The following is a 13,681-nucleotide window of genomic DNA, read 5'->3' on the forward strand; positions in this document are numbered from 1 at the left end:
ATAGATGGTGGTGTGTCATAGTGGTATATAGATGGTGGTATGTAATAGTGGTATATAGATGTAATTTGGTGGTATGTTAGTGGTATATAGATGGTGGTATGTAATAGTGGTATATAGATGGTGGCGTGTAATAGTGGTATATAGATGTTATTTGGTGGTATGTTATGGTGGTATATAGATGGTGGTTGGTGTTGCATTTTTTCCCACTTTCTCTATTCATTTAACCTTTTGGGTCGATGTTGTTACCTGAGATATCTGATCGAAGTCTTTGTTAAATATTGTGAATGCTTTGAATAAGGCTGCGTTGATCAGAGTGAAGAGAAGCGGGCTCATTTTTTATTTTTGTTTGTGTGTGTAAGAAGATATCGGTTTGTAACGTGTTTGTCACGGTTGTCATTGGGAAAGGAGGACCAAAATGCAGCAGGTATGTGGTTGCTCATCTTGAACTTTTATTAACTCAAAATGAACACCAAAATAACAAAACGAACTCACGATCAACTAAACAGTCTTCTCAGGCTCACACACGCTAGACAAGAAACAATCTCCCACAAAACCTACTCCAAACAATTACCCATATATAGGACTGTCAATCAGAGGCAACGAGGAAGCACCTGCCTCCAATTGAGAGTCCCAACCCCCCCATTAACCTAAACATAGAAATACACTCACTCGACTAAACATAGAAATACCTAAACATAGAACATAAACCAAAACCCGGAAATAATAAATCAAACGCCCTTTAACAAACACACCACCCCGAACCACATAAAACAAATACCCTCTGCCACGTCCTGACCAAACTACAATAACAATTAACCCTTATACTGGCCAGGACGTGACAATGTTGTGTGTTGATCTTCGAAGCAGGGCGCCTAAGAGTTGGTTTGGCTTTAGAAGTAAAAGCAAAGGATATATTCAAATTATTGGATCAAGTGTTTGTTGCGCACTGACTTACCTGCATGGTGGGTGGATTGAGGACGCCCACTCCATCCATTCCCTTCTCACTTGTATTTATGTTTTTTTGAGAGGTACCCATGTGACAGTCTTCGTGCCCAAACCCATGCAGTGTGATAAATGCTAAATAGTTGGTAATGTGTCAAGTGTACAATGTGTCAAGGTCGTCATGGAACCATAGCATTTATCACACTGCATGGGTTTGGGCACGAACACTGTCACATGGGTACCCAAATTTCTGAAGTTTTCTGTTAGGGTGAAGGTGACAGGTGTTGAGAATAAGCGTTGTCCAGCATGATTCATATCCAGATGCTGTGATAAGAGTGTAAGAAGGGAGAGAAGTTGAGGAAGTAATGGTAGTCGGAGTAAATACACCAGATAATCTTCCATGTCAACAGAGGGATCCTGACATGTTGCATGTTATTAAGAAGGTGGATTTTGTAGCGTTTTATGACATTGGCTATCAACTCCACAACACAAACAGAGAGGACGTCTGAGAAAACAGGTGTCATTTGTGAGCGCGGCTGAGCGGAGGAATCCTGAGTCTATTTAGAGACGTGATTTCAACTGTGACTGAATGAGTGGGATTTTTTGTTGTTGTTGTATGATGTCGAATATTGGATCATTCATTACTGAATGTGTTGTTTCAATACCCCGTACAGTAGGTGGCGCTGCAATACACCAATAGGTGTAGTCTGCCATAAAACCTCGAAGAAGAAGAAGCAGACGTCGGAACCAGCGCCGCTGAGAGGGAAAAGAAAGACACGGTAGAGGTTGTTTTTGTCTCTCAACATAAATGGAGGTTCATCCGTAACGGCAGAGAAGAGCAGATACAAAAAAAGCAACAACAAAAAAATACAAGCAAAATGGCGAAAGACCACGAGGTGGAACGCATTGCTAAAAAGCTGGACAAAATGGTGCACAAGAAAAACACGGTAAGTTGAGTTTGCTAGTTAGCGCGGTAGTGGACACTGGACCAACGCCCCCAGCCAGCATCAGACATCAGGTAGAGGCCAGGCAATGCAGGAGTATGGCAGGGGTATGGCAGGAGTATAGCAGGGGTATGGCAGGAGTATAGCAGGGGCAGGAGTATAGCAGGGGTATAGCAGGAGTATAGCAGAAATATAGCAGGGGTATAGCAGGAGTATAGCAGGGATATAGCAGGAGTATAGCAGGGGTATAGCAGGGATATAGCAGGAGTATAGCAGGGATATAGCAGGGGTATGGCAGGAGTATAGCAGGGGTATGGCAGGGGTATAGCAGGGGTATGGCAGGGGTATAGCAGGAATAGAGCAGGAATAGAGCAGGAGTAGAGCAGGGGTACAGCAGGGGTATAGCAGGGGTACAGCAGGGGTACAGCAGGGGTATAGCAGGGGTAGAGCAGGAGTAGAGCAGAGGTATAGCAGGGGTACAGGGGTATAGCAGGGGTACAGCAGGAGTAGAGCAGGGGTACAGCAGGGGTACAGGGGTACAGCAGGAGTAGAGCAGGTGTAGAGCAGGAGTATAGTGGTGTTGGTGTGATGCACATTTGTAGCCATCGAACATTCTGGAAAGCGACTGAAAGGTGTTGGCTATTTGTTGTTCGGGTTGTTTTGAACTAAAAAAAAAAAAAAAGCAGATTTTCTTTTCTCGGTCGATTTGAAATGAAAATGAATTGTTGCACGTTGCTACGGTGTTGCAGCGTGGGTTGTAATAATAGATAGATATTGAAACCGTGTTACATTAACGGGGTGGATTTGTTTATGAGTGGTTGACCAACACATCCCCGGCCTCTCTCGTGTGCTCAGAATTAGTCAGGCCCAATCGTTGTTTTGACGACTCAAACTGAATTATTTCGTTTGCTGTATTGTTCGCTACATTGCCTACTTCAAGAATAAACTAAAGTCCATGGGTGTAGCGTTTGGCTAAGCAGGCTAATCAGTGGGATGATATGATGTCTGTATAGAGCGGAAAGAATCAGTTGGATGGGCATTTTATTTCCATGTCACGGAACTCCTATGCGTGCAAGCAAATCAAATGATTAACACTAAGAGGAGCTCCCACATTCAAGCTAATAGTATAATTAATGCATTTCATATATGCTATAGCAACAAAAAAAACATATAATTTGGTTGTGTTTGAAGGTCTTAGGTAACATTAGAATACATATTTTAAAAATCACAAGTATTTTCATTCGTTTATTTCACTGTAGGACATGTAAAAACATTACATTCGCGGAGTGCATTAGTTACAACTATGAAAGCGAAAGTGTTATGTGTTGGAACGCGGTAACAGCTTCTTTCTATAACGACACAAAATAAAATGCACCGACCACAAAGACGCCAGGTCAGCAAGACGCCCAGTCAAATGATAAAAACATCAGTAGACTAAACATCATTATAACCGTGTCGATATGACCGCAGTCAAAAATAGTCCGTTTTCGGTTGGAGTATGTCACATAAACAACGAAAGCTGATGCGTTGCTGATTTCGTTTTTTTTTGTTATTATTTGATCCTGCGCTCTCAGTGATGACATTTTGTGCTGATGATCAGCCCAAAGCAGTCCGTTCTTCTCTCCTGTCTCAAGGTTTAATTTGGTGGGGGGTCATATGGGCATCCAAGACTACTTGGATTTGGTGGACTGATAGAGGGTACATAGAGATAATCATTTCAATGGCTCGTTACAATAGAATGGCCCGCCATGTTTTTCCATTCACAATTGGTGATTACATAATTATACATTGTTTGCTTCCCCTGGGTCATCAACTCCCCCTTTCTCCCCCATCATCATCATCATCATCATCCCCTTTATTTATTTCATTTTGTTTATATGCGTAAAATTAGTTTCGGTTCAGGCAATTATACGGGCTGGTTATCAACTTTACTATCTACTGTTTATTATCTATCCTAATGCCTTAATCCTAGTTATATGTTACATATCTACCTTAATTACCTCGTACCCCTGCACATTGACTCAGTACTGGTACCCCAGGTATATAGCCATGTTATTACCTCGTACCCCTGCACATTGACTCAGTACTGGTACCCCAGGTATATAGCCATGTTATTACCTCGTACCCCTGCACATTGACTCAGTACTGGTACCCCAGGTATATAGCCATGTTATTACCTCGTACCCCTGCACATTGACTCAGTACTGGTACCCCAGGTATATAGCCATGTTATTACCTCGTACCCCTGCACATTGACTCAGTACTGGTACCCTGGGTATATAGCCATGTTATTACCTCGTACCCCTGCACATTGACTCAGTACTGGTACCCTGGGTATATAGCCATGTTATTACCTCGTACCCCTGCACATTGACTCAGTACTGGTACCCTGGGTATATAGCCATGTTATTACCTCGTACCCCTGCATATTGACTCAGTACTGGTACCCCAGGTATATAGCCATGTTATTACCTCGTACCCCTGCACATTGACTCAGTACTGGTACCCTGGGTATATAGCCATGTTATTACCTCGTACCCCTGCACATTGACTCAGTACTGGTACCCCAGGTATATAGCCATGTTATTACCTCGTACCCCTGCACATTGACTCAGTACTGGTACCCTGGGTATATAGCCATGTTATTACCTCGCACTCCCTGCATATTGACTCAGTACTGGTACCCCAGGTATATAGCCATGTTATTACCTCGTACCCCTGCACATTGACTCAGTACTGGTACCCTGGGTATATAGCCATGTTATTACCTCGTACCCCTGCACATTGACTCAGTACTGGTACCCTGGGTATATAGCCATGTTATTACCTCGTACCCCTGCACATTGACTCAGTACTGGTACCCCAGGTATATAGCCATGTTATTACCTCGTACCCCTGCATATTGACTCAGTACTGGTACCCTGGGTATATAGCCATGTTATTACCTCGTACCCCTGCACATTGACTCAGTACTGGTAGCCCAGGTATATAGCCATGTTGTTACCTCGTACCCCTGCACATTGACTCAGTACTGGTACTCATATTATTCATTGTGTATTTATTATTACTTTAATTGTCTTTTATTGTCACGTGTTTTACTTTTCTATTATTTCTCTATATTTCAGTTAGTCTGCACCTGTTGTTTACAAGGCATGTGACGAATAAAACTAGGTTTGATTTGAACCGGCCACTGCACTTTCAACTATCGGGAGAAGGAGGGGAGCAGGGCCTACTGTTGGGAGGAGGGGGGGAGCAGGCCCTACTGTTGGGAGGAGGAGGGGAGCAGGCCCTACTGTTGGGAGAAGGAGGGGAGCAGGCCCTACTGTTGGGAGGAGGGGAGCAGGCCCTACTGTTGGGAGAAGGAGGGGAGCAGGCCCTACTGTTGGGAGAAGGAGGGGAGCAGGCCCTACTGTTGGGAGAAGGAGGGGAGCAGGCCCTACTGTTGGGAGAAGGAGGGGAGCAGGCCCTACTGTTGGGAGAAGGAGGGGAGCAGGCCCTACTGTTGGGAGAAGGAGGGGAGCAGGCCCTACTGTTGGGAGGAGGGGAGCAGGCCCTACTGTTGGGAGAAGGAGGGGAGCAGGCCCTACTGTTGGGAGAAGGAGGGGAGCAGGCCCTACTGTTGGGAGGAGGAGGGGAGCAGGCCCTACTGTTGGGAGAAGGTGGGGAGCAGGCCCTACTGTAGGGAGAAGGAGGGGAGCAGGCCTTACTGTTGGAGAAGGAGGGGAGCAGGCCCTACTGTTGGGAGGTGGAGGGGAGCAGGCCCTACTGTTGGGAGAAGGAGGGGAGCAGGCCCTACTGTTGGGTGGAGGAGGGGAGCAGGTCCTACTGTTGGGTGGAGGAGGGGAGCAGGCCCTACTGTTTGGTGAAGGAGGGGAGCAGGCCCTACTGTTGGGAGAAGGAGGGGAGCAGGCCCTACTGTTGGGAGGAGGAGGGGAGCAGGCCCTACTGTTGGGAGGAGGAGGGGAGCAGGCCCTACTGTTGGGTGAAGGAGGGGAGCAGGCCCTACTGTTGGGAGGAGGAGGGGAGCAGGCCCTACTGTTGGGAGGAGGGGAGCAGGCCCTACTGTTGGGAGAAGGAGGGGAGCAGGCCCTACTGTTGGGAGAAGGAGGGGAGCAGGCCCTACTGTTGGGAGAAGGAGGGGAGCAGGCCCTACTGTTGGGAGAAGGAGGGGAGCAGGCCCTACTGTTGGGAGAAGGAGGGGAGCAGGCCCTACTGTTGGGAGGAGGGGAGCAGGCCCTACTGTTGGGAGAAGGAGGGGAGCAGGCCCTACTGTTGGGAGAAGGAGGGGAGCAGGCCCTACTGTTGGGAGAAGGAGGGGAGCAGGCCATACTGTAGGGAGAAGGAGGGGAGCAGGCCCTACTGTTGGGAGGAGGAGGGGAGCAGGCCCTACTGTTGGGAGAAGGAGGGGAGCAGGCCCTACTGTAGGGAGAAGGAGGGGAGCAGGCCTTACTGTTGGAGAAGGAGGGGAGCAGGCCCTACTGTTGGGAGGTGGAGGGGAGCAGGCCCTACTGTTGGGAGAAGGAGGGGAGCAGGCCCTACTGTTGGGTGAAGGAGGGGAGCAGGCCCTACTGTTGGGAGGAGGAGGGGAGCAGGCCCTACTGTTGGGAGGTGGAGGGGAGCATGCCTACTGTTGGGAGAAGGAGGGGAGCAGGCCCTACTGTTGGGAGAAGGAGGGGAGCAGGCCCTACTGTTGGGTGAAGGAGGGGAGCAGGGCCTACTGTTGGGTGAAGGAGGGGAGCAGGCCCTACTGTTGGGAGGAGGAGGGGAGCAGGCCCTAGTGTTGGGAGGAGGAGGGGAGTAGGCCCTACTTTTGGGAGGAGGAGGGGAGCAGGCCCTACTGTAGAGAGGAGGACGGGAAGCAGGCCCTACTGTTGGGAGAAGGAGGGGAGCAGGCCCTACTGTTGGGAGGAGGAGGGGAGCAGGACCTACTGTTGGGTGGAGGCGGGGAGCAGGCCCTACTGTTGGGTGGAGGAGGGGAGCAGGTCCTACTGTTGGGTGGAGGAGGGGAGCAGGCCCTACTGTTGGGTGAAGGAGGGGAGCAGGCCCTACTGTTGGGAGAAGGAGGGGAGCAGGCCCTACTGTTGGGAGGAGGAGGGGAGCAGGCCCTACTGTTGGGAGGAGGAGGGGAGCAGGCCCTACTGTTGGGTGAAGGAGGGGAGCAGGCCCTACTGTTGGGAGAAGGAGGGGAGCAGTTCCTACTGTTGGGTGAAGGAGGGGAGCAGGCCCTACTGTTGGGAGGAGGAGGGGAGTAGGCCCTACTGTTGGGAGGAGGAGGGGAGCAGGCCCTACTGTTGGGAGGAGGAGGGGAGCAGGACCTACTGTTGGGTGGAGGAGGGGAGCAGGACCTACTGTTGGGAGGAGGAGGGGAGCAGGCCCTACTGTTGGGAGGAGGAGGGGAGCAGGCCCTACTGTTGGGAGGAGGAGGGGAGCAGGCCCTACTGTTGGGAGGAGGAGGGGAGCAGGCCCTACTGTTGGGTGGAGGAGGGGAGCAGGCCCTACTGTTGGGAGGAGGAGGGGAGCAGGCCCTACTGTTGGGTGGAGGAGGGGAGCAGGCCCTACTGTTGGGTGAAGGAGGGGAGCAGGCCCTACTGTTGGGAGAAGGAGGGGAGCAGGCCCTACTGTTGGGAGGAGGAGGGGAGCAGGCCCTACTGTTGGGAGGAGGAGGGGAGCAGGCCCTACTGTTGGGTGAAGGAGGGGAGCAGGCCCTACTGTTGGGAGTAGGAGGGGAGCAGGCCCTACTGTTGGGAGGAGGAGGGGAGCAGGACCTACTGTTTGGAGGAGGAGGGGAGCAGGCCCTACTGTTGGGTGAAGGAGGGGAGCAGGCCCTACTGTTGGGAGGAGGAGGGGAGCAGGTCCTACTGTTGGGAGGAGGAGGGGAGCAGGCCCTACTGTTGGGAGGAGGAGGGGAGCAGGCCCTACTGTTGGGAGGAGGTGGGGAGCAGGACCTACTGTTGGGAGGAGGAGGGGAGCAGGCCCTACTGTTGGGAGGAGGAGGGGAGCAGGCCCTACTGTTGGGAGGAGGAGGGGAGCAGGACCTACTGTTGGGAGGAGGAGGGGAGCAGGCCCTACTGTTGGGAGGAGGGGGGCAACCATAAAAAAAATGACATTCCCTCCTAAAACTGGTTATAACTGGTTATAACACTGTTTGTGATATTACAATTATAACAATGACCGTGTCTTTTTAGACTTGTTTTAGAAAAAGTCAAGGATGGAGGATGGAGGGGGGCATGTCTTTAAGAATGGCAGAGTAATACAGATTCATGGGCTGCCTACACATACTGAGACAGAGAGGTGCTGTTTCGCTTTGTCTGAGATTGATGTATCTTTCTGTCTGCTTCGCATCTCCGTCAAACAAATAAATGTACATATTTTATTTGGATGGGCAAGGAGGTACGGTAGAGGCCCTCCAAGGAGGTACGGTAGAGCGGGACAGGGCCTCCAAGGAGGTACGCTGGAGCAGGGCAGGCCATCCAAGGAGGTGCGCTGGAGCAGGACAGGCCCCCCCAAGGCCAAGGAGGTACGCTGAAGCGGGACAGCCCTCCAAGGCCGGCACATAAAGGCTGCCCTGTGTATAAGCTAATCTTGAGCCTGGATATTTTTTTATCAGGCCACTACCTCTTCTGTCAACCCCTGCCTGGAGGCGAAACCAGAATATTTTACCTGGAGATAAACCTCATACATCCATACACATTCAGTCCTGCCTCATGGATGACCTGCCGTTACCGCTGACCATTAACCGGAACAAATTAAGCCCCACCCGCCTTTAAAAAAATTATTATTATTATTTCCCGTATTTCCGTATCACAATAGGCCTGAACGATTTAATTTATTTTTGTAATCATAGTTTCTAGCCTAATATTGTGTTGGAATATGCATACTGCTTGCTCACTGAAAATAGATTTACATTATTGTAGACGGTATCCATTCAATTCAACAGGTGTCAATATCTCCTTTCTTCACAGGACGGTGCCATATATCTGTTGAGGGAGTTACAGATCACCAACATGTCTCTGGAGACCCTACAGGTAGACCTACGCTTGTTCTCCTCTTGCTGTAGGCCTCTGTCTGAAGAAAATAATATTGTATTACTATGATCAATACTATTTTCCTCAATGCCGGTGTCAGTCCACCAGGATCCGTGAACGCTGTGACGAACTGTAACGATGAAGCTAATACACAATGTGTTTGTTAGTCCACCAGGATCGGTATGTCAGTGAACGCTGTGAGGAAGCAGAGTTCAGAGGAAGAGGTCCAGACCCTGGCCAAGTCACTCATCAAGTCCTGGAAGAAACTATTGGGTAAGTCTGTCCTGCAGGTCTACCTCACACCTGTAGGGTCTGCCTTATACCTGTGAAACGTGGTGTCTGTCTGTTGGTGTGTCTGTACTGGACAGGTGGGATCCTGTCTGATCTAGAGAGACCGTGATGGATACTTATTATAATACAGTAATACAACAACTATAGTTTAAGAAGTCCAAACAGGAAGCATGTTTCTAAGGGAGTGAACTTGATTAGAAAGTCTGACCTCTCTGAAATGGAAATGGATGTCTCTCCCTTCAGCAATATATATTTAACCTGAATCCTCTCTGAACGCATTGGGGTAAAACAAAGTGACACTCCCCTTTAATTAAAACATAAAGTGGATGGCAGAGAACATGTCTTTCATTTAACCTGACTTCTTGAACAGACTAGAGCCTTGGATATGCAGTTTTAGAAACTGTCCTTCGTCCTTTAAGCATTACGTGGCAACACAGGGATTTTGATAATACACATGGCTGAGAGCCAGAAGGTTGTGGGTTTGCAGACCACCGTGGACAAGAGTAGGTTGGAAAGATCTCCTTGATAGATTCATGCAATGCTTTTACTATCATAGTATTTGCAGGCCCAATTGCTTTTTATAAACATTTCATGCAATTCCACGTCATTTTACATATTAGCAGAAACTTTTTTTAATACCACACAAATGACTGAAATTCCAGGCTAAGAATAGAGGGAGAGAGAGGCCTGTGTGTTCCAGACAGAGTAGGCCTACCTTTCCACCCCAGACAGGGTAGACCTACCTTTCCACCCCAGACAGAGTAGGGCCTACCTTTCCACCCCAGACAGAGTAGGGCCTACCTTTCCACCCCAGACAGAGTAGGGCCTACCTTTCCACCCCAGACAGAGTAGGCCTACCTTTCCACCCCAGACAGAGTAGGCCTACCTTTCCACTACCAGACAGAGTAGGTCTACCTTTCCACCCCAGACAGAGTAGGTCTACCTTTCCAACCCAGACAGAGTAGATCTACCTTTCCACCCCAGACAGAGTAGGGCCTACCTTTCCACCCCAGACAGAGTAGGGCCTACCTTTCCACCCCAGACAGAGTAGGCCTACCTTTCCACCCCAGACAGAGTAGGTCTACCTTTCCACCCCAGACAGAGTAGGCCTACCTTTCCACTACCAGACAGAGTAGGGCCTACCTTTCCACCCCAGACAGAGTAGGTCTACCTTTCCAACCCAGACAGAGTGCTACCTTTCCACCCCAGACAGAGTAGGGCCTACCTTTCCACCCCAGACAGAGTAGGGCCTACCTTTCCACCCCAGACAGAGTAGTCCTACCTTTCCACCCCAGACAGAGTAGGGCCTACCTTTCCACCCCAGACAGAGTAGGACCTACCTTTCCACCCCAGACAGAGTAGGACCTACCTTTCCACCCCAGACAGAGTAGGACCTACCTTTCCACCCCAGACAGAGTAGGGCCTACCTTTCCACCCTAGACAGAGTAGTGCCTACCTTTCCACCCCAGACAGAGTAGTACCTACCTTTCCACCCCAGACAGAGTAGAGCCTACCTTTCCACCCTAGACAGAGTAGTACCTACCTTTCCACCCCAGACAGAGTAGGACCTACCTTTCCACCCCAGACAGAGTAGACCTACCTTTCCACCCCAGACAGAGTAGGACCTACCTTTCCACCCCAGACAGAGTAGGCCTACCTTTCCACCCCAGACAGAGTAGAACTACCTTTCCACCCCAGACAGCGTAGGCCTACCGACGCAGGAAAATGTCAGCTTTAACTGCTGGCTACTCTTCTTCCGTGGTTTAACCCAACGAGAGACAGTCACAACGTTTTCTATTGTACAGGAAGTGAATAGCTTTTAATCAATTGATAGTGACAGAATTAGTCCGTGTTTTGTCTCCTTGGCTCTAGAAGGGTTGTAAAGCTCAGCCTCGATGTCAAACCAAACAATGATATCCCCATATGCATTGGAGTCATGTCTTTCCCGGGTATTTTACAACTTGTTTTGTAGCCTTGAAGCATCGCGGACCAAGTCACTGTTATAGATCACTTTATACATTTATCGGATCTGTTTTTTGTTTTCTTAAAAAATCTTACGCTAGCAAGGTTTATACCTGTACTTGTTGACATTTTCTTTGATAAAAGGTAGACCTATGGCATACCCCCACATACCCCTCTCATACCCCCTCATACCCCCACATACCCCCTCAATACCAGTCTTGGGTTTTAACTTACAGCCCTTCGCTGACACAGAGGTAGGCTAGTTAAAGAATGCACGGTGGGTGGAGGAATTGACTAACATATCTATGGATATATCAACCTATAGCCTAGTTTCATCTGTTTTAACGGGTCGGACTTCCTCTTATTTCTCCTGTAGGAATAAATAGCCTCCAACACAAAAGCCCTCTTGTTGTTTAGTAAAGTCTTCGTTAAAATGAGGACTGCCGAAATGTAATTATGTCTACTTTCAGCACCATGAGCTGTCCATTTCTGATTGATTGTGCCGTGGCTGCTGCTTTAAGTTTCCTTCACCACAATATAGATCGAGTTTACCAAACATTAGGAACACCTTCCTAATATTCAGTTGCAACCCCCCTCAGAACAACCCATTCATCGGGGTATGGACTCAACAAAGTGTCGAAAGCATTCCACAGGGATGCTGGCCCATGTTGACTCCCAATGCGTCCCAGAGTCAAATTGGCTGGATGTCCTTTGGGTGGTGGACCATTCTTGATACACACGAGAACCTGTTGAGCGTGAAAAACCCAGCAGCTTTGCAGTTCTTGACACAAACTGGTCCGTCTGGCACCTACTACTACACTCCATTCAAAGGCACTTTAATATTTAGTCTTGCCCATTCGCCATCTGAATGGCACAGATACACAATCCATGTCTCAATTGTCTCAATGCTTAGAAATCCTTCTTTAACCCGTCTCCTCCCCTTCATCTACACTGACTTGAAGAGGATTTAACAAGTGACATCAGTAAGGGATCACAGACTGACCAGGTGAAAGCTATGTCATAGAAGAGCAGGTGTTCTTAATGTTTTTATATACTCAGTGTAAAGTATCTGGCTTTATCGTGAGGTCAATAACTATGATAAATACATCATGGGAAAGAAACATTGTTTTTAATAAAAATGTACTATAGTAGTAGCAAGCTATCAAAGTTGACCTTCGGCCCTCCTCGTCTTCGCGCTCTCATTCTCATACTGAACAGAACATAGGCTACAGGCTAGTCCGTCTGTAAAATAATGAGTTTAGTGGACTAGGCCTTCCTAGCCTATAGGCCGTGGATCATGTGACTGAGACCACTCTAACTGGCCTATAGGCCGTGGATCATGTTACTGAGACCACTCTAACTGGCCTATAGGCCGTGGATCATGTGACTGAGACCACTCTAACTGGCCTATAGGCCGTGGATCATGTGACTGGGACCACTCTAACTGGCCTATAGGCCGTGGATCACGTGACTGAGACCACTCTAACTAGCCTATAGGCCGTGGATCATGTGACTGAGACCACTCTAACTGGCCTATAGGCCGTGGATCATGTGACTGAGACCACTCTAACTAGCCTATAGGCCGTGGATCATGTGACTGAGACCACTCTAACTGGCCTATAGGCCGTGGATCATGTGACTGAGACCACTCTAACTGGCCTATAGGCCGTGGATCATGTGACTGGGACCACTCTAACTGGCCTATAGGCCGTGGATCATGTGACTGAGACCACTCTAACTGGCCTATAGGCCGTGGATCATGTGACTGAGACCACTCTAACTGGCCTATAGGCCGTGGATCATGTGACTGAGACCACTCTAACTGGCCTATAGGCCGTGGATCATGTGACTGAGACCACACTCTAACTGGCCTATAGGCCGTGGATCATGTGACTGAGACCACACTCTAACTGGCCTATAGGCCGTGGATCATGTGACTGAGACCACTCTAACTGGCCTATAGGCCGTGGATCATGTGACTGGGACCACTCTAACTGGCCTATAGGCCGTGGATCATGTGACTGGGACCACTCTAACTGGCCTATAGGCCGTGGATCATGTGACTGAGACCACTCTAACTGGCCTATAGGCCGTGGATCACGTGACTGGGACCACTCTAACTGGCCTATAGTCCGTGGATCATGTGACTGAGACCACTCTAACTGGCCTATAGGCCGTGGATCATGTGACTGAGACCACTCTAACTGGCCTATAGGCAGTGGATCATGTGACTGAGACCACTCTAACTAGCCTATAGGCCGTGGATCATGTGACTGAGACCACACTCTAACTGGCCTATAGGCCGTGGATCATGTGACTGAGACCACACTCTAACTGGCCTATAGGCCGTGGATCATGTGACTGAGACCACTCTAACTGGCCTATAGGCCGTGGATCATGTGACTGAGACCACTCTAACTGGCCTATAGGCCGTTGATCATGTGACTGAGACCACTCTAACTGGCCTATAGGCCGTGGATCATGTGACTGAGACCACTCTAACTGGCCTATAGGCCG

At 49.1% G+C, this 13,681-nt stretch overlaps 1 protein-coding gene across 1 annotated transcript in view; it reads left to right on the plus strand.

The window, feature by feature from the left end:
* Positions 1–1,659: 1,659 nt before the first annotated feature.
* The window catches only part of LOC106572915 (transcription elongation factor A protein 2), a 53,966-nt gene continuing 41,944 nt past the window's right edge, over positions 1,660–13,681 (plus strand). The window contains exons 1-3 of the mRNA XM_014147499.2: positions 1,660–1,889; positions 8,849–8,911; positions 9,079–9,184. Coding sequence (XP_014002974.2) covers positions 1,821–1,889; positions 8,849–8,911; positions 9,079–9,184 — 238 coding nt within the window. The 5' untranslated portion in view covers positions 1,660–1,820. The remainder of the gene's footprint in view (positions 1,890–8,848; positions 8,912–9,078; positions 9,185–13,681) is intronic.

This window comes from Salmo salar, chromosome ssa15 (genome assembly GCF_905237065.1).
Source record: "Salmo salar chromosome ssa15, Ssal_v3.1, whole genome shotgun sequence".
In the NCBI taxonomy this organism is placed as follows: Eukaryota; Metazoa; Chordata; class Actinopteri; order Salmoniformes; family Salmonidae; genus Salmo; species Salmo salar.